We start from the raw sequence: 22,241 nt of genomic DNA on the forward strand, positions 1-22,241 counted from the left end.
AAGCTGGAAAAGTGTTAACAGAATTATGCCATTGAATGAACCGATCACGGTCTCTGACCTCCAAGAAGCAAGTAAAACTAACCTATTTTCTCAAAGAAAGTGTATTTCAGAGTTATGCAAAATAGTCAAAGAACGTCAGTTACTGCATTACAAGTAACTTCAAACAGTGTGTTTTTGTTAGCCTTCCCCCAATACTGTCAAATTTTCATATAAAAAACAAACAGTGCTCCTAAATACCCTCACCTCCCAACTGAGTCATTAAGAGGTAAGGAATTTAACTTCTCACGCTGTTTATTCTTAGTCTTAGAATCACATCTGCTCTCACTCTTTTCACACTCTACAAGTTTTATAATCTGTTTCCATGCCACTTCAAGAAACGTACAGTACAGCTGGACTCACAGTCACCTCACAACTACAGAGCTCTTCGAACAGAAGGGTTATCCAAGGGTCAGAGCAGTCTGAAGTGCTCACTGATAAGAATTCTCAACAAGTTACTTATCTGCACTTCTAAAAACAGAAACTCTAATAGCAAGAACTGATTTTAAAAAGCAACAACAAAACAAAAGAACCATAAAACAAAAGGTAAAAATTTTAATTCTCAGAAAGGAGACCTTTGCTGCTTTTTCTTTAGGGCTGCAAACCAAAACAAATGAAACAGAAATTTCAAAAATTCCATCATGAAGAAATAAGAGAAAACTTAACAAACTGAAATAGAATTAGCCATAAAATGACATTTTGCTTTAATTTTAACAGCTTAAAGCTAACAAAAGGGTTAAGAACACTCTTTGTTCCCTTTCTCAAGTTTGCCAAATTACAACTTTGGAATAATAAATGGCTCAGATGTCAATTCAGATTTAATTACTTTTTTCCTTGCTGTCATGGCCTTCCCTGCCTTACAACTTATTATTTCTTACTTGGAACATCACATTTTAATGAAGATACACCAGAAATTTTGTGCTCTTATGTAAGAAGCATTAAAGAAAGAATAGATGACCACTGAGACTTTTAATCCTGGGACCAATTCATATAAAGCAAAAATATAAAAAGAGAGGTCTCTCTCTCAACAATTACTGCTATTAGTGAAGAGCAGGCTTTCACTAAAAGATAAAGAGCTTTTTTAGATAGTATCTTGGGTATTTGGGATTTGTGCTAAATCTCGGGATTTAGCACATTAGGGGTGTGTGGGTAGCTCTGTTGGTTAGGTGTTTGCCTCAGCTCAGGTCATGGTCCCAGGGTCCTGAAACAAGTTCCACATCAGGCTCCTTGCTCAGCAGAAGTCTGCTTCTCCCTTTCCCTTTGCCTGCTGCTCCCTCTGCTTTTGCTCTCTTTGTCAAATGGATAAATAAAATCTTTAAAAAAAAAAAAAAATTAGTGCCTTGTGCCTTGGGAATAACATCTACAAGTAGTATTAGAGCTGGTCCAACAATCTAAAATCATTTTTAGCACAAAATATTTGTTGTTGGAAATTTCTTTGTAGTCCCATTGATATAAAAAACACAAAGGAGTAATTTCCAGGACTCAAAAAACCATAAAACGAATTTGGACCAACTATCAGAGTTTAAGTATGCATGAACAACCAGAGAACTGTATCTTTCTTTGAAAACAAAAATAAAAACAAAACCAGAGAAAGCTCAGAGAGATTAAGTAACTTGTCCCAAGGTCTCTGAGCCTGTTTTGAGAACTGGCTTGTATGATGAGCTCAGGGTGTTATACGTAACTAGAATCACGGAACACTATATCAGAAACAGTGGCTAACTGAACACAATTTTAAATAAAGAGAGAGAGGGGGGCGCCTGGGTGGCTCAGTGGGTTAAAGCCTCTGCCTTCGGCTCAGGTCATGATCCCGGAGTCCTGGGATCGAGCCCCACATCAGGCTCTCTGCTCTGCAGGGAGCCTGCTTCCTCCTCTATATCTGCCTGCCTCTTTGCCTACTTGTGATCTCTGTCTGTCAAATAAATAAATAAAAACTTTAAGAAAAAAAAGTTTATAAAAAAAGAGAGAAGTATGCAAACAACAACAAAAAGGAATAAACTACTAAGAAAAAAAAAAAAGAACTGCTTGTCAGTAACATGCAGTAACTTGTACGCACTCCTACCATGTGTCCTTCTGAAGATTTTACTGATACTGACCTACTTAAACCTCACAAGGTTATGGAGTAAGCCTTATTATTATTTCCATTTTACAGACCAGGAAACTGAATCAACCGAAGAGGATTATCGTTCAAAGTCACTGAACTGGATTTAAGCTCAGGCAGTTTACCTCCCAGGACCATGTTTTTATCAACTACATGAAACGAACTCTTAGGCTGTAGTCCTGATTACCTTACAGATGTTTTCTCCTGAGTTTACAGCAAGAAGTAAATAGAAAAGATTATTCTTGGTGTTTTCTTGAAGCAAGTACACAAAGATATGTGCATGAAACCTTTCTAATAAAAAGGGAAAGAGAGAAGAAACTGAAATATGGAGATACAGGGAGTATTTTTTTTTTTTTAAGATTTTATTTATTTTATTTGACAGACAGAGATTACAAGTAGGCAGAGAGGCAGGCAGAGAGAGAGAGAGAGAGGAGGAAGCAGGCTCCCTGCTGAGCAGAGAGCCCGATGTGGGACTCGATCCCAGGACCCTGAAATCATGACCTGAGCCGAAGGCAGCAGCTTAACCCACTGAACCACCCAGGCGCCCAAGGGGAGTATTTTTAAATAAATGTAAGATAAAATAAAAATGTAACATTGGTTTTGGTGGTAGAACAAAGTAAAAAGAGCTTGCAGATCATTAAAAGAACCATTTCAAAAATGTGCAGTGGCTGCTTTATTCTGCCTGTATTGACTGCATTTTGCTTCCTTTTTTTGGGTTCACATTGTTACAAATTATTCCGCCACTTCAAGCAGTATTTTACCTACAGAGTCATAGCTGCTGACAAACTGAGCTCCCTACGGACTTAACTTTTCCATCTGAAGATGCTTTGGCAGAACTCCACAGACATATTCCCTGGTAAATTCATCTAGGGACTCACCTGCCCTAAGATGTACCAACAAACCATTAACGGTTACTTTCTGGCAGTATCTATCCCTCAAGTAGTCCCCTTAAAAAATAGAAACAGTAATTATTCTTTTACATTCAGTCAAGCAGTATGCCATATGCCTCTCAGATCACTATTAAATTAAAATGAGAAAATGCAAAGTGGGAATGATATTCCCAGTAATTTTCCATCTATTCTAATGAGCAAGACCCACAAAAAATATATTTTGGAAATACAGTGCAGTAAATACTCACACCTGCAAGTAAAATACATGGGTTTGATGAAACAGTACTTAACCTCATTACACTAAAATTATTTGTTACAAAACCCACCTAGTGATTTTTAGATCACAAATTATGTGTTACCTCCCAGAGTATAAAAACTCTGTCTTTTGGGAACTTTTAGGTAAGAAACTGTTAGAACAGTCTCCAAATATCCTTGATTATAAACAAAAATACTTTCTCTGTCTTTCTATTCCTAAAATGGAAATAAGGAGCTTTAAGTCAAACAGAAAAAAAGCAAAAATTAATTTTATTCAAACTACTTAAATATTAAATACTATGGTAGACATCAGATTACATTTTTACCAGTAAGCTTTTATGTAATTTAAAACTAAATCTTTCATAGCAAGTATCTAGTTTAGTACATGACATAGGAGAAAATAAAAGAGAAGCCTTACCACACTGGACTTCTACTGCCCTTTTCAGGAGACAGACTTACTTCTAATGTAGGAACACAATCCCAGGAAATGAAAGACAGTGAGAAAGCGGAGGGAGGGAACAAGGAGGAGTCAGAAAAATCACAATACGCCAACTAGTCCGCGCCCTAAGTGTGCTGCAGGGCCATGAAAAATCAGAATCAAAACACAAAGGAATCTTCAGACTCAGGAAGAGGAAAAAAATATACACTCTTAAAGACATATCTAAAAACCTGACATTTGTAAAAATGGAGCATTTTCACAAAATACTTTTATATCATTATTTTTGTGAGACAGAACTATTCTTCCCATTTTGTAGTTGATAAAACTAAGGCTCAGAGAAGTTAAATGAATTTCTCCCAAACACAAGGCTAATATTTGGCAGAGCTGGGGGCCACAAATTAACCCTGTGATTTCCAATCTTTATTAACTTGCCTCTCTCTGGCAGGGTTAAAAAAATAAGGTAAAAAGAGAAAAAATCCAAAAGCCTTATCTTGTAATTCTAATGCCACATAAACAAAAATAAAAAATTATAATCCAGGGCACCCGCGTGGCTCAGTCGTTAAGGGTCTGCCTTCAGCTCAGGTCATGATTCCAGGGACTTCGGATGGAGCCCCAAGTTGGGCTCCCTGCTTGGTGGGAGTCCTGCTTCTCCCTCTCCCACTCCCCTTGTTTGTATTCCTTCTCTCACTGTCTCTCTCTCTCTCTCTGTCAAATAAATAAATAAATAAAATCTTAAAAAAAAAAAAAAAGATGTGTTCCTCATTGAACTTTTATTTCTAACTGCACCCCAATTAATCACTCCCTCCTTTGTCTTTCTACTACACTTTGAACATGCCTACCCCACAACATATAACATGTTACACATGGTTATTAATGTTTTACATTTCTATCTCCTCAACCAGTTCTGAGCTCTGAAGTAGGGCCTATATTTTATTTAACTTTTGTATACTTAAAATCTAGCATGGTGCCTACCATAACATATGCAAACAAGCAAGGTTCACTGCACATTAAAAATTAATCCCTGAAGGCCTTAAACATTACAGAAATTAATTAATCTTCACAAACTCCTTGTAAAATGGGCAGACACGATTAATGACTTCCTTAGAAACTGGAGTTTAGGGGCGCCTGGGTGGCTCAGGGGTTAAGCCTTTGCCTTTGGCTCGGGTCATGATCTCGGGGTCCTGGAATCGAGCCCCATATCAGGCTCTCTGCTCAGTGAGAAGCCTGATTCCCACTCCGCCCCCCGCCTGCCTCTCTGACTGCTTGTGATCTCTGTCTGTCAAATAAATAAATAAAATCTTTTAGAAAATGATTTAAAAAAAAAAAGAAACTAGAGTTTATAAATAATCTGAAGAATATTCAGGAAAATGATTCATCTAAGGCCATGCAATTAGACAGTAATAAACATTTCTAGGCCATTCTCCTTTTCAAGAAAAACCAAGAGAAAGAACATGAATTGGTGATGCCTATTGAGAACTGCGCCACGGAAAGGAGCCCCAGCTTATAGATTCCATACAGACATTTCACAGGAATTATAGGAATATGTTTCACCCTCACGTGATGGTGAGTGTCAGTAAGAAGGAATGATCAGAAGTAGACTGAGACTCCTTCACGTCTAAGGTATGGAAATTGTAACCATATGACTTATATTCAAGTCTGGGGAATAATGCCTGTGGATAAAGTAACTAAAACCAAAATGAGATCCTTGTAAAGTCTCAGCTTGAAGTCATTTTAACTTCTGGTTTCTGGGAAGCACTTAAGAAGCTTGGAAGACTGGGGCGCCTGGGTGGCTCAGTCATTAAGTGTCTGCCTTCAGCTCAGGTTATGATCCCAGGGTCCTGGGACTGAGCCCTGAATCAGGCTCTCTGCTCGGAGGGAAGCTTGCTTCTCCTTCTCCCACACCCCCTGCTTGTGCTCCCTCTGTCAAATAAATAAATAAAATCTTAAAAAAAAAAAAAAAAAGAAGGTTGGAAGGTGCCATTCCATCCTAACAACAAGCAATAAGGCTGAACAAACTGAAAAATCGGTAACTTCTTAGATCGCTAAGAGAACTGAGGTCACAGGGCCAAATGCTGCCCCCAAGACTGAAGTGACCAACAGGCAATAGAGGGGATCATAACTTACTGGAGCAGAAACTCCTCAGCAGTCACCTCCCCAGGCACCCGTGCCCAGGGAGGAGAACTGGAACTGAAACTGATGAACTGCTGGAGCCTCAGTGTGGACAAAACTGAAAGAGAAAACCTGAGAGTGACTGCCACACGTACGGAGCTTGAAGTCACCACGATACCCTAACAAGTAAAAAGCTAAACAAACTGAAAAATCCACAACTACTCTAGGTTCTGTAAGATAGAGAGGTAATGGCCCAGGGCAAACTACTGCCCCCAAGACTGGAGAGAAAGACAGGTGAACATGGAGAGTCACAGCTTACCTGAGTGGAAATCACGCTGGGGACGAGCACTGATGGACAGCTGGAGGCTCAGCATGGCCAATACAAAGTTAAACTCTAGGGGGACTCAGTCATAAGAAGACCCCTACAATTCTGTGAGATTTACCTCTAGGAGCTCAACCAGGTGCTCTTAATAAATACCAAAGAAAATTCCCCTCATGCTTCTGGCAGGGGGAGGATGAACTATATTTGAAATATAATAGGCCACTCCGTTTTTCTTAACAAGGACTGCCCGTAAGAGAAACTACCTACCTAACCAGAGCCTAACAACACAAGGGTAGAGAAATACCCAACTCAGCCCACTCAAGCCATCTCATCCCACCTAACAGGGAAAGGAAAAACTGAGAAACACTTCACAGTGCAGAGGCCATAGTTCAGTAAAAAGACTGACCGAATCATAGGGCTATAAAATCCCTCCCCTTCCTCCAAGGCTTCTTTACAGCAGTTCCTTTGACCCAGTGCACCATGTCCGGCTATCGAGAAAAAATTACAAGGCATGCCAAGAGGCAAAAAACAAATTTGAAGAGATGGAGCAAGCATCAGAACCAGACACTCCAGATGTTGAAATTATCATGACAAGAATTTAAATCAATTATGATTAATAAGCAAAGGACTCTCATGGATAAAGCAGAAAGCATGCAAGAACAGATGGGCAATGTAAGCAGAGAGAGAAACACTGGAAAAGAACCATAAGATCGAAAAGATCTATAACGGAAATGAAGAATAACTTTGATGGGCCTATATAATATTAAATTAGACATGGGTAAGGGAAGAATCTCTGAGCTTGGGTATATAAAAGCAAAGACAACAAAGACAGGAAAAAAAAGAACAGGATATCCAAGGACCGTGGAACAACTACAGAAAGTGTAACATATACGTAACTGGAATACAAAAAGGAAAAGAGATAGGAACAGAAGAAATATTTAAAACAATAATGACTGAGGGCCTCCTCAAGTTAATATCAGACACCAAAAACAGTTTCAGGAAGCTCAGAGAATGTCAAGTAGAAAAAAATGTAAAAACAAAACAAAACAAAAACCCTACACCTAGGCATATCATTTTCAAACTATAGAAAGTCAAAGATAGAAAATTTTAAGACAAGCCAGAGTTAAAAACATTTTCCCTATAGAAATACAAAGAAAAGAATTATATTGAACTTTTCCTCAGAAACCACACAAGCAATAACAGAATGAACTCAAATATTTCAAGTGTTAAGAGAAAAAACCCCACCAACTTAGCATTCTGTGCATGTGAAATTATCCCTCAGAAATGAAGGACACGTAAAAATCTCAGATAAGCAAAAACTGAGGAAATGTGTTGTTAGTAAACTTGTCTTTGCTTGAAATGTTAAAAGAGGCTCATTAGAGAGAAGGAAAACAATGTAAGTCAGAAACTTGGATCTCCATTAGGAGAGGAAGAGCATCAGAAGAGTAAGTGAAGATAAGGTAAAAATGTTTATTTTTCTTATTCTTAATTGATAAGAATTATCAATCATCAATTGGTAACAGTTTGTTCAAAAAAAATAGCAACTCAATCATGTATACTTACATATATAGCATATATATGCATATACATACAGACACACATATGCATGCTTAGATTAGGGAAATAAATGACAGCAGTGATACAGAGATGAGAAGGATTTAAGATTATTTTGTTAGGATACGGTACTCACATTACTCATGAAGCGGCACAGTGTTATTTGAAAGTGAACTTGGACTAGCTGTAAATGTATATTGCAAACTCTGGGGCAAGCACTAAAAAAAGTAAAAAGAGAAATGTAATGGATATGTTAAGAAAGTAGAAAAAATGGAATGCAACATGCTTAATTAAAACCACAAAAGGCAGGAAAAGAGTGGAAGACAAAAAGAGGAACAAAGAATATGGGCAATAAGCAGAAAACAGTTTTAACAAATATGGTAGATATTAATTCAATTATTAATAATCCCTTTGATAATCTAAAAGCACCAATTAAAAGACAGAATATAGCAGACTGGATCAAAAAACAAGACTCAACTATATGTTGTTTATAAGAAACTCCAAATACAAAGACACAAACATATTAAAATAAATGGCTGGAGAAAAATATACCACGATAACACTAATCAAAAGAAAGTAGGACCCCTGGCTGGCTCAGTAGGCAGAGTATGCAATTCTTGATCTCAGGGTTGTTAAATTTGAGCCCCACACTGGGTGGAGAGATTACTTAAAAAATAAAATCTTAAAAAAAAAAGTGGGAGTAGCTCTATAAATTTCAAACAGAGCAGACTTCAGAGCAAGAAAAGTTATCAGAAATAAAGAGGGGCAGGGGCCTGGGTGGCTCAGTTATTAAGTGTCTGCCTTCTGCTCAGGTCATGATCCCAGAGTCCTGGGATTGAGCCCCACATTGGGCTCCCTGCTTGGTGGTAAGCTGTTCTCCCCCTCCCACTCCCCGTTTGCATTCCCTCTCTCGCTGTCTGTAAAAAAAAAAGAAAGAAAAAAGAAAAAAAGGGGGGGGCACCTGGGTGGCTCAGTGGGTTAAGCCCTCTCTGCCTTTGGCTCAGGTCATGTTCTCAGGGTCCTGGGATCGAGCCCCACATCGGGCTCTCTGCTCAGCAGGGGGCCTGCATCCCCCCCCCGCCCCCACCTGCCTCTCTGCCTACTTTGATCTCTCTCTCTGTCTAATAAATAAATAAAATATTTTTAAAAACCCCAATTAATGTAATCCCCACATCAACAGTCTACAGGAAAAAAAAAAATCACAAGATCATTATCAACAGATGCAGAAAAGCTCTGACAAAATTTAACATCCAATCATGATAAAAACTTTCAGTAAATTAGGACTGAAAGGGAACTCAACTTGACAAAGAGTTATCTACAAAAAAAATACAGCTAACAAGTTTAATGGTTAGAACTATAAGGTCCCATTAAGATAAGGAACAAGGCCAGGATGTCATTTCTCATCACCACTTTTCAAAAATGTCCTGGAAGTCCTGGCTAATGCAGTCAGACAAGGAAATAAAATGTATACAGACTGGTAAGGAATTGTTAAAAAGAAGGCAACAGGCCCCAAATGGATTCACTTGAGCTAAACCCATGTCACCAACCAAGACTTACTGGCTAACCTAACTGCAATTTCAACCTCCTTCAGGAATGTGATCCTAACCAGTTAGTCTGGAATTTCCTAGTCAACACTGGTAAGGATAGTCACGCAATAGATTCCTTTCATCCCCCTAAAAGAGGTGACCTTGCCTGAAATAATCCTTTCTTTTGTTTATGATTTCCTTGTCCCACTTCTTTCTACCTTTAAAAACTTCTTTTCTGCAGCAATTTGGAGCTCCTTTCTATTTGCTAGATGGGATGATGCATGACTCATGAATCACTGAAGAAAGCCAATAGATCCTTGAATTTACTCTGTTGAATTTTTGTTATTTTACTTAAGAAATAAAACTGTCTTGTTCACAGATGACATGATCATCTACGTTATGAAAATCTGAAAAGAACCCACAAAAATACTCCTAAAATTAATAAGGAATGATAGCAAGATTGCAAAATACAAGGTTAATATACAAAGTCAATTGTTTTCCTATATACTAGAAATAAACAAGTGGAGCTTGAAATTAAAGATCTAATATTATTTACATAAGCATCCCCAAAAATAAAACGCTTAGGCATGAATATAACAAAATAGGTACAAGATCTATATGAGGGAAATTATAAAACTCTGATGAAATAAAAAAAAGAACTAAATAAATGGAGATATTCCATGTTCATGGATATAAAGACTCAATAAGGTTAAGATGTAAATTCTTCCCAACTTCATCTATGGTTCAGTGAAATCCCAATCAAAATCTCAGCAAATATTAACAAACTAATTCTGAAATTTATATGGAGAAGCAAAAGACCAAAAATAGCCAATACAATACTGAACAACAAAGCTGGAGGACTGATACTACCTGACTTCAAGACTTACTATAAAGCTAGAGTATTCAAGACAGTGTGGTTTTGGTGAAAGAAAAAATAGATCAGTGGAATAGAAGAGAGAGCCCAGAAACAGACGCATATAAATATAGTCAATTTATCTTTGAGAAAGGAGCAAAGGCAAACAATGGATAAAAAGTTTTTTCAAACAATGGTACTGGGACAACTGGACAGGCACACACACAAAACCAAATCTAGACATAGACCTTACACCTTAAATAAGTTAACCCAAAATGGATCATAGACCTGAGTGTAAAATACAAACTATAAAACTCCTAGAAAATAACCAACGAGAAAACCTAGATGACCTTGGCCTTGGTGATGACTTTTTAGATATAACATTAAGACACAGTCAATAGGGGCGCCTGGGTGGCTCAGTGGGTTAAAGCCTCTGCCTTTTGCTCAGGTCATGATCCCAGGGTCCTGGGATTGAGCCCCGCATTGAGCTCTTTGCTCAGCAGGGAGCCTGCTTCCTCCCCTCTCTCTCTGCCTGCCTCTCTGCCTACTTGTAATCTTTGTCTGTCAAATAAAATAAATAATATCTTAAAAAAAAAAAGACACAGTCAATAAAAGAAATGGCTGATAAGCTGGAATTTAAGATTATAAATGTCTGTCTATGACAATATTGAAAGAATGCAAAGACAAGCCGCAGACTGGGAGAAAACAATTTCAAAAGACACATCTAATAAAGGATTATTATCCAAAATATACAAAGAACTCTTAAATAAGAAAACAATCAATCTGATTTTAAAAATGGACCAAACACCTTAACAAGATACCTCACCAAAAAAGTACAGATGGCAAATTAGCATACGAAAAGATATTCCACATCATATGTCATCAGAGAAATGCAAATTAAAACAATGAGCTACCACTATACAGCTAGTAAAATAGCCAAAATCTAACACAACCACCACCAAATGCTGGAAGTCTAAGGAGTAAAAAGGAACTCTTATTCATTGCCGGTGGGGATGCAAAATGGTACAGCCACTTTGGAAGACAGCTTGGAAATGTCTTAAAAAACTAAGCATACTCTTACCAGACCCCACTCCTTGGTTTTTACACAAAGAAGTTTAAAGCTCATGTCCACACAAAAACCTGCACATGGATGATTGTATCAGATTTACTCCTAATTGTCAAAACTTGGAAGTAACTGAGATCTCCCTCCATAGGTGAATGGGTAAATAAACGGTGGTACATCCAGACAAAGGAGTGCTAAAATTTTAGTGCTAAAAAAGAGATGAGCTATCAAGCCATAAAAAGACATAGAGGAAACTTAAATGCATATTACTAAGAGAAAGAAGTCAATATGAAAAGGCTATATATCGCACTGCCCAACTATATATGTATATATCCCAACATATAAATATGACATTCTGGAAGAGGAAAAACTATGGAGATAGTAAAAAGATCAGTGATTGCCAGGAGTGAGGCAGGACAGAGGATCAAACACGTGGAACACAAGATTTTTAGGAAAGTGAAACTACTCTGTGTAATACTATAGTGATGAATATATGCCATCATAAATTTGCCCAAACTACAGAATATACACCAAAAGTAAACTGTAACTATGGTCTTTGGGTGACAATGATGTATCCACAGAGGTTCATTGGTTGTAACAAATGTACAGATCTGATGGGAGATGCTGATAATGGGGAAGGCCATGCATGTGTGCAGGCAGGTAGTATATGAGAAATCTCTGTACCTTTCTTCAACATTTCTGTGAACGTAAAACTGCTCTACAGTCTATTAGAAAATCCACACCAGTCACAGTACTTATAAGCCTCAATAAAGTGCTTTTCTCAATACCAGTACAGTGGAAAAATCATCTCAAATATAGTAAGGGAAAAATGATCACAAAATAAAACAAAAAAAACTATCTGCAGAAATCCAAAAGGCACTTATCCCAGCCATTTCTTTTTCTAATTCAGAGAACAAAATATTATTTTCGTCTCTGCAAATCTATATGTCCAAACTCTTCCTCCAACAGATTATTGTTGTCATCCCTCCTCCTTAACAGTAGGTTTTCAAAACTAGCTCCACTTTGACAGGTAGGCAGTTTGCTTCACCCTGACCTTGTGTTCAGGCGGCTGAAGACAAACACTTTACCCCAGAAGTCATACTACAGACTTTATGTAACAGACATGCACCATCATGCAGCCCAATCATTCTCCTCTGGAAGAATGACCAAAATGGTTTTTAAGACCTGTCAATGGAATGTTTAACACGAAGTGCCTTAAAGATGTTTCATGTTGACGCTTTGCATCATAGGAGACACTTTCACCAATTAGTCAAAAAAGGAATCTCTTGGTTTTAAACACACAAAAAAACACAGGGCTTAAACCTAACAATGTGAAATACAGATTGGGCATTCAAAATTAGAGATTAAAAACACATTAAAAAATTTAAATATCAATTATCTAGTTATCCATTATTACTGCTCTTTTCTTTAGCAAACACATTTAAGTTGAATAAAAGAACTACTTTCTCTGTAACAAAGTATAATAACCAACAAACATCAACATACTGTGTCATAATAAAACTGAAAATCAAGAAAGGAATGAATTACATTCTCTGTATTTAATTCTTCCCTTGTTGGAAAGCACCATTTAGGTGAGCAAGATTCCTGGGTGGAGCTACCAAGAACAGCAGCAATGGCAATGATAATGGCAGTGGGGAAAATGGGGGACTGGCCCAAGTGCCTTCCTTGCCCTCTATCTACACTGGAGACATGAAGAGATTCTTTTGAGTGCAAACATGAATCAGGACAGAGTAGTAGTTCAAGGGGAAGTCCTTACGTGACAGTCCTTCCCCACAGAAAGATGGGGAGATTATATATCTAATGAAGAAATGTACAGCAGCAAAGACCATAGGTCTCAGTCAGAAGTTAGAAAAGTTGATGCTCTGAAGGAAAGTACAGCCTATATGTCTGACTGGTCCATAAGGCCTGAAACCAATCCCCCAGGGCATTCCACTTCAGTTTTCATTCTGTTTCTCTGAGCATGAGGAAAAGCGAAACCAGGAAGAAAGGGGTTTTTTCCCCTGCAGACTCTCTTCATTCTATATCTCCTCCTTTCTTATGCTTGGCTTTGGGCCTAGGCATCTATATTGAAAATGACTGAGCATACCCTCTGCCAGTACCTACTGAGGGAAAGAAAAGCCCCTTAAAAAGTATGAGATATGTGAAGTGGTGTATTATTACAGAAGTTTACTTGAACTTGAGACCACTGTAAGCATGACCCAACTTACCACCCTATTTTTACATATCCAAGTTTCAGGAACTCTCAAATCCAGTACTTTATTCAAGCTCTCTTGAGGCATTTTACTAACCTCATTCTCTCTTTGGCCTGTAAGACACTTCAGAATTTCCTAGCAGTTGACTGTTGGGTAGGAACTTGCAAGGGCTTCTTTTCCCACAAACGCCACCAACAGTTATAATGTTGGCAACAATGCTATTGTCTCCTTCTAGTGCCACCAGACTTAGAACTGCATCATTCATGGTAGAAATTTTACTTTTGCAATATAACTACCACTTCTTCCTTAAAGAGAAATCAGGGGCACCTGGGAGGCTCAGTGGGTAAGGCGTCCAATTCTTGAGTTTGGCTCAGATCATGATCTAGGGTCATAGGATCCAGCCCTGAGCAGGGCTCTGAGCTAAGCACAGAGTCTGCTTGAGATTCTCTCCCTTTCCCACTGCCCCTCCCCCTGCTCATGCTCTCTCTCTAACTCCCCCTTTCTCAAATAAATAAATCTTACAAAAAATAAAAACAAAAACAAAAAAAACCCACAACAAACTAAGGGATGCCTGGGTGGCTCATTCAGCTAAGCTTCTGACTCTTGATTTCAATTCAGGTCATGATCTCAGATCGGGAGGCTGAGCCCCACTCCATGCCCAGCATGGAGCCTGCTTGGGATTCTCTCTCTCCCTTTCCTTTTGCCCCTCCCCTGCTCTCCCTGTCTCATAAAAAAATATAAATAAATAATTTAAATAAATAAATAATTTTAGAGAATGGAATCAGGTTAGCAAATGATACAAAAGCTTTGTTATTTTGTTTTATTCTTCAAAACAAAGGAAAGCTTCCTTAGGTTTGAATTTATACTTATTTAAAAAAGAAAAGAGAGGAACCTAGCTGGCTCAGTCAGTAGAGCATAGGACTCTTTTTTAAAAAAAGATTTTATTGATTATATATAGAGAGAGATCACAAACAGGAGAAAGGGTAGAGGGAGAAGCAGACTCTGCACTGGGAATGGGAGGGGTAGTAGCAGGGAGCCTAACCCAGGGCATGATCATGACCTGTGCCAAAGGTAGGCCCTTAACTGACCGAGCCACACAGGTGCCCCAAGCATACAACTCTTGATGTTGGGGTCATGAGTTCAAGCCCCACACTGAGCCTAGAGCCTACTTTAAAATCAAAAACAAAAACACGGGGCGCCTGGGTGGCTCAGTGGGTTAAAGCCTCTGCCTTCGGCTCAGGTCATGATCTCAGGGTCCTGGGATCGAGCCCCGCATAGGGCTCTCTGCTCAGCAGGGAGCCTGCTTCCCCCTTCCCTCTCTCTGCCTGCCTCTCTGCCTACTTGTGATCTCTGTCTGTCAAATAAATAAATAAAATCTTTAAAAAAAAAAAAAAAAAAAAAAAAAAAAAAAAAAAAAACAAACAAAAACACAAGACACACACACACACACACACACACACACACACACAAATATCCAGGCAATAAAAAACTATTATAAACCAATAACTAAGAAGAAATTAAGAAATAACAATAAAAATGAAAAGATACAACTTCATATCCTGTAAAGTTTAAAAGAGGTTTTGTTGTTGTTGTTATTATTTTTCAAGGCAGACTGGGGGCATCTGGATGGCTCAGTTGGTTAAGCCTCTGCCTTCAGCTCAGGTCATGATCCCAGGGTCCTGGGATTGATCCCCGCATCAGGTTCCCTGCTCAGCAGAGAGCCCACTTCTCTCTCTGCCTGCTGCTCCCCCTGCTGTGTACTCTCTCTCTCAAATAAAATAAATAAATAAATAAAAGAAAGGAGGGAGGGAGAAGAAAAGGAAGGGAGGATGGAGAGAAGGAAGGAAGGAAAGGCTGGAAGAAAGAAAGACTGTCACATACAGTGCCTCATTTGGATGTGTCCGGAGTCTTGGAAGTTTGACTAGCCTACATTCTTCTATAAATGGACCCTGAGAACCTGTTTTGAGATTTTAGCAGGGGAGCAAAGTTACTCCTCTACACTTCACAGAAGAATGTTCCTCCTCTATTGGGGAAGATTGTCCTCTTCCACCAAGCGAACAGCCTCAGGAGGGACACACACAGAGTGGTGAGAGAGGAAGGGATACCCACCGGGCAGCCAGATCAGTCAAATCAAACCTAGAGATAAGTGGGGTGACAGCTGTCACAGACAGATTACCCTCACATTCAAAAGAGAGGATATTTTTGAGACATTTAGAAATTTGAATGCTAACAGCATATTTGAGGATATGAAGAAATCATTTTTAATTTTGTTGATGTGGTAACGACAGTTCGATTAAAAATAAAGAAAACCGGTATGCCTGGGTAACTCAGTCAGTTAAGTGTCTGCCTTCAGGTCAGGTCACGATCCCAGGGTCCTGGGATGAAGTCCAACATGGGACTCCTTCTCAATGGGGTGCCTGCTTCTCCCTCTGCCTGCGCTCCCCCTGCTTGTGCTCTCTCTCTCTGACAAATAAATAAAATCTTTTAAAAAATGCTTAAATATAAAAATAAAGAAAACCTTTATTTTTTAAAGATACATACTGAAAAAAATTTTTTTAAACTTTTAAGTAGGCTTCATGTCCAGTATGGAGGCTGATGCAGGGCCTAAACACACAACCCCAAGATCAACACCCAAGCCCAATTCAAGTCAGACATTCAACCAACTGAGCCACCGAGGCGCCCCTGAAAAATTTTTAAAATTCCAGTATATTTAACATATAGTGTTATATTAGTTTAAGATGTACAATATAGCGATTTAATTTTTTTTTTTAAAGATTTATTTATTTATTTATTTGACAGAGAGAAATCACAAGTAGGCAGAGAGGCAGGCAGAGAGAGAGAGAGGAGGAAGCAGGCTCCCTGCTGAGCAGAGAGCCCGATGCGGGACTCGATCCCAGGACCCTGAGATCATGACCTGAGCCGAAGGCAGCGGCTCAACCACTGAGCCACCCAGGCGCCCTAGCGATTTAATTTTATATAGTACTCAGTACTCATAAGTGTACTCTTAATCCTCTTCCCCTTTTTAACGCCCCTCCCCCCCATACTGAAATTTTTTAAAAGACTTTATTTATTTGTGAGAGAGCAAGAGTGAGAGTGTGAGCTAGCATGAGCAGGGGGAGGGACAGAAGGAGAAGCAGGCTCCCTGGTGAGCAAGAACCCAATGTAGGACTTGATCTCAGGACCCTGGGATCATGACCTGAGCCAAAGGCAGACACCCAGACTACTGAGCCACCCCGATGCCCCCATACTAAAATTTTTATAGATAAAATCAAATAATGACTGAATTTTGTTTCAAAATAATATTAAGAAGGGACACGACTAGGGTGTGAATAAAGCATAAGTGGTAATGAGTTAGTGATTATTAGGGCTAAGTGATGTTAGTCATTATGCTATCTTATCTATATTTGTGTATGTTTAAAATTCTCCAAAATAAAATGCTTAAAAATGGATGCCTGGTTAAGCAACTGCCTTTGGGTCAGGTCATCATCCTGGAGTCCCGGGATGGAGTCCCATATTGGGCACCCTACTCAGCAGGGAGTCTGCTTCTCCCTCTGACCTTTCCCCTCTCACTCTCTTCTCCTCTTTCTCTCTCTCAAATAAATAAATAAAATCTTTAAAAAAAAAATGTTTAAAAGGGGGCGCGTGGGTGGCTCAGTGGGTTAAAGCCTCTGACTTCGGCTCAGGTCATGATCCCGGGGATTGAGCCCTACATCGGGCTCTCTGCTCCGCAGGGAGCCTGCTTCTTCCCCCACCCCCGCTCTCTGCCTGCCTCTCTGCCTACTTGTGATCTCTCTCTCTCTCCGTCAAATAAATAAAATCTTAAAAAAATAAACAAACAAATAAATAAATAAATAAAAATGTTTAAAAGTAAGTAGTAGGAGAGAATTAAGATACCAAAATCCATTGCACTCTCCTCCAAAAGAGTAAAAATAAAAGGGTATCATGAGTATCTCTTATACCAACAACTCCGAAAATTCAGGGATAATATCCAGGAAAATTATCAAAAGTTGACAAGGAAAGGGTGACTGGGTGGATCAGTTAGTTAAGTGCCCAACTCTTGATTTCAGCTCAGGTCTCAAACCTTGGGTGGTGAGCTGAAGCCCCATGTTGGGCCCCACACTGGGCATGAAGCCTTCTTAAAAAAATAATAGGGGCGCCTGGGTGGCTCAGTGGGTTAAAGCCTCTGCCTTCGGCTCAGGTCATGATCTTAGGTTCCCACATCAGGCTCTCTGCTCAGCAAGAAGCCTGCTTTCCCCTCTCTCTGCCTGCCTCTCTGCCTACTTGTGATCTCTGTCTGTAAATAAATAAATAAATAAATAAATAAAAAATCTTTTAAAAATCCTTTAAAATAATAATAATAAAGTTGACAGGAAAATCAGAAAACTTCCCTCAGAGAAAACGCCAGGTTATTTTACATGCATGTTATAGAAAGCAAAACACACTAATTTAAACTTCATATAAATTATTCCAGAGTATAAAAAAAGGAAACACTCTTCCCACTCTGGATTCTTTTATGAAGCCAGCATACCCTTAAAATTGAAGCCAAACAAGAAAAATTACAGGCCAACCTCACTCACTGATACAACTAAATGATACAACTAAATGCTCTAATTAAGGAAATTCATTTTAACATTAGGAAAAAGACAAGGATGCCTTCTAATGGATGCCTTCTATTAATATTGTACCAGAAGATCCTCATTAGTGAATAAATGTGTTGAAAAGGTAGTTACTGAGGAAAAATTTTACATTATTCATAGACAGTATGATTTTCTATGTAGAAAACCCAAAGCAGGGGCACCTGGATGGCTCAGTCGGTTGAGCAACCAACTCCTGGTTTCATCTCAGGTCATAATCTCATGAGTTAGTGATTATTAGGGCTAAGTGATGTTAGTCATTATGCTATCTTATCTATATTTGTGTATGTTTAAAATTCTCACTACCCCCTGAGTGCTGTCAGGCTCAGCACTCAGGGGGTAGTCTGGAATATTATCTCCCTCTGCTCCTCCCCTCACTCATATGTGTGCGCATTTTTCTCTCTCTAATACATAAGAAAAAAAAATCTTTAAAGATGGGGGGCACTTGGGTGGCTCAGTCAGTTAAGCATCCAACTCTTGGTTTTGGCTCAAGTCATGATTGTAAGATCAACCCCCAACCAGGCCCTCGTTGGTGCGGAGTCTGCTTGAGAGTCTCTGTCTCTGAGGCCCACCTTCTTTCAGGATCACGTTCTTTCTCTCTCTCTCAAATAAATAAATTAGTAAACCTTTTTTTTTTTAAAGATTTAATTTATTCACTTGACAGAGATCACAAGTAGAGATCTTTAAATCTTTAAAGGCAAGCAGAGAGAGAGAGAGGAGGAAGCAGGCTCCCCTCTGAGCGGAGAGTCCAATGTGGGGCTCGATCCTAGGACCCTGAGATCATGACCTGAGCCGAAGGCAGAGGTTTAACCCACTGAGCCACCCAGGCGCCCCAGTAAATAAAATTTAAAAAATAATAATTTAAAAAACAGAGATAAATAACCAGACAATAAGAGGGTTTAACAAATTTGCTGGATATAAAATCAATATGGAGAAGTCAATTTGATGAGGGTACCATAGTTGTGTAAGATGTTAACACCAGGCAAAACTGGGTGAACAGTATGTAGGAACACTTTATGACATTTTTATAAATCTAAAATTATTAAAAATAATTTTAATAAATGATTAAAAAATTAAGAAGTCTGATAATATTAAGTACTGGAGAAGATGAAGAGCAACAAAAATTTTTACATACTGCTGAAAGAGTATAAGTCAGAAAAAACCACTTTGGAAAATACTTTGGCATTATCTTGGACCCAGAAATTCTACTCCCAAGTATATAACCAGAGAAACTTATACATATCTGTATAAAACTGTTCATAACACCAATGTTTGTAATAGCAAAAAGCTGAAAATGTCTACTGATAAGATTATAGAGAAATAAATTGTTATTTATCGATATAACAGAATATCAAACACCAACCATACATTAAACCAGATCACTGGATGATTTAGAGGGTAAAAATGGGTTTGGAAAGATGGGGAAAATCTGAGATATTATAATCACTTGTGGCCCTTCAAAAGGCAACAGTACATAAACAGACTTCTATCTGTAGTATCAAAATTTCATGGGGGAGGAAGGAAATAATTAGGATAAAAATGTCTAAAAAGGATCCTAAAAAATAAATAAATAAAAGGGATCCTTAGGGAACTGATAATTTTTTTAAAAACTGAGAAACAATGACTAAGGACAGTCTCAAGAATACAACACTGAGTGTAAGAAAGCAAGTTTAGAAAAATACATACAATATATTATTTACATAAAGTTCAAAACATACAAAATAATATACTTGTCTAGAGATACATATGTATATATGATTAACTATGATTTAAAAAAATTCAGAATAGGAGTTATCCTTGTGAAGTAGAAAAGAGCATGCTGGAATCTAGGAGGGGCATATAAAAAATTCAAAAGGTATTGTATGTGTTCTTTTCTTCAACTGGGATGGCAAATACATAGGCACTCATTTTATTATTCCTCATCCCTTATTATTTAAATATTATTTGTTAGTTTAAAATGTTTCATAATTATAAGTACTTAAAAAACTATTTATTTTTTTTTTTTTTTTTTTTTTTTTTAAAGATTTTATTTATTTATCAGAGAGAGAGAGGGGGAGAGAGTGAGCACAGGCAGACAGAATGGCAGGCAGAGGTAGAGGGAGAAGCAGGCTCCCTGCTGAGCAAGGAGCCCGATGTGGGACTCGATCCCAGAACACCGGGATCATGACCTGAGCCGAAGGCAGCCGCTTAACCAACTGAGCCACCCAGGCGTCCCTTAAAAAACTATTTAAAACATCACCTATCGGGCGCCTGGGTGGCTCAGTGGGTTAAGCCGCTGCCTTCGGCTCAGGTCATGATCTCAGGGTCCTGGGATCGAGTCCCGCATCGGGCTCTCTGCTCAGCAGGGAGCCTGCTTCCCCCTCTCTCTCTCTGCCTGCTTCTCTATCTACTTGTGATTTCTCTCTGTCAAATAAATAAATAAAATCTTTAAAAAAAAAAAAAAAAAAAAAAAAAAAAAAAAAAAAAAACATCACCTATCAATTTACTATAAGTAACATCTTAATAGCGAAACCATATGAATAGTTTGTCACTGATCATCACGCAATGTTAAATATTAAATTATAATATTCACATTAAACCTATGTTACTAAAAACAACCACAATGAGAAGCCTGACCTTTTTTTTAAAGATTTAAAAAAAAAACATGTAACAGCTCATACCCAGCCACCTTGCTGAATGATGTACTCTGCTGCATAGTCCTCCAGATATGTCACACCAAACTGTAGCAATGCACTCAGAGGCTCTTGACCACGTCTTGTCAACTCCAAAAGCATTTGTTGTAGCAAAATCAGAGGCACCAAAATCTTCAATACAAAGATGACAGAGTAAAAACCAAACTGAAATTCTTATAATTCATTTTTTATGTTCAACTACTAGAAAATTATGACTCAGATGCATCATTATGGAATCTCATTTTTACTATAATAAAGAAATAAAACACTGACCCCTTACTAGAATGTCTGTGAATGATGCCTGTAGATTTTATACCAGGGGGTGGTAGAAATAATTATTTTATGAAAATAATCAGGCTCATTTGTATGTGTGTATATGAAATATGCAGAGAAGATTCACTGAAGTATTATTTATAATAGCAAAAGTCTACAAACAACCCACCAGGGACTGGTTAAATAAATGTTGGCAAAATATCATGTAGTTGTTAAAAAGAAGTAGACTGTTCAATGCCCAATCACCAAGACTTATTTTCAGTGAGAAAAGTGACAGGACAGTGTATATAATAATGGCACAATTGTGCTTCAAATACACATACACACATACATATACATATATAAATATTTGTATAATCCCTATACTATCTCTGGAAAAACATACAAGAAACTGGTAATAGTGGTAGCCTAAGAAGAGAATGAAGTAATGGTGATAGGGTGGGGAAAACAGTTTTCAATGTATACATTTCTGTACTTACTGTATTTTGTACCATATGTTTTTTTAATTTTTTTAATTAATTATTTTTATTAACATATATTACTTGCCCCAGGGGTACAGGTCTGTGAATCATCAGGCTTGCACATTTCACAGCACTCACCATAGCAGATACCCTCCTCAATGTCCATAACCCAACCACCCTACCATGTGCTTTTATTATCTATTTGAAAATAACAACTTTCAAAATTATCAGCTATCTTATAAAATTTATCAAAAACCTAAATGGGGGGAGCACCTGGCTAGCTCAGTTGTTAAGTTTCTGACTTCCTCTCAGGTCATGATCTCAGGTCCTCTGATGGAGCTCCTCTTGGGCTCCCTGCAGGGAGCCTGCTTGTCCCTCTCCCTCTCCCTCTGTTCCTCCCCTGCTTGTGCTCTTTCTCTCAAATAAATAAATAAAATCTAAAAACAAAACAAAACAAAAACCCTAGTGAGGTATTATTATCATTCCTAATAATCTTGTGGCTTAATATTTAAAAACTGTCAAAATTTATGATAGGCATATGAGAGTCCCTTGCCTTCCAAAAACAAATGCACATTGGAAAGAGCTAAGCATTTTCAATTAACCATCTGCATGCAATCTCTTTAGTCTAAAACATCAAGAGGGCTCCACATGCCTGGAAAAGGAATGCAAAAGGAAATGAATGGTTACTGAATTGCCAAGGTAATAACAAAGGGATTACAAAATATTTCTGCAAAAGAGGACATACAGAAAAGACAATGAAGAGTCTTACTAATATTCTTTGGCTTTTAAAGCAGTCCTGAGGGAATCTACATCAAAGTCTGAAAGAATGCAACAATCACATCT

General features: G+C 38.2%; 1 protein-coding gene and 1 pseudogene across 12 annotated transcripts in view; one reads left to right on the plus strand and one right to left on the minus strand.

Annotated features, from left to right (window-relative positions):
• The window catches only part of BCL2L13 (BCL2 like 13), an 86,368-nt gene that overhangs the window by 15,054 nt on the left and 49,073 nt on the right, over positions 1-22,241 (minus strand). For 5 of the 12 annotated variants that reach the window (XM_059184316.1, XM_059184314.1, XM_059184313.1 and 2 more), the window contains one exon: positions 20,653-20,796. In XM_059184316.1, coding sequence (XP_059040299.1) covers positions 20,653-20,796 — 144 coding nt within the window. Of the gene's footprint in view, positions 1-3,697; positions 3,747-6,146; positions 6,171-7,839; positions 7,922-20,652; positions 20,797-22,241 lie in introns of those variants that run through there. The other 7 variants (XM_059184319.1, XM_059184318.1, XM_059184321.1 and 4 more) reach the window with 5 other exon arrangements.
• On the plus strand, positions 11,712-13,272 carry LOC131838185 (BCL2/adenovirus E1B 19 kDa protein-interacting protein 3-like; annotated as a pseudogene).

This window comes from Mustela lutreola, chromosome 8, assembly GCF_030435805.1.
Source record: "Mustela lutreola isolate mMusLut2 chromosome 8, mMusLut2.pri, whole genome shotgun sequence".
Classification (NCBI taxonomy): domain Eukaryota; kingdom Metazoa; phylum Chordata; class Mammalia; order Carnivora; family Mustelidae; genus Mustela; species Mustela lutreola.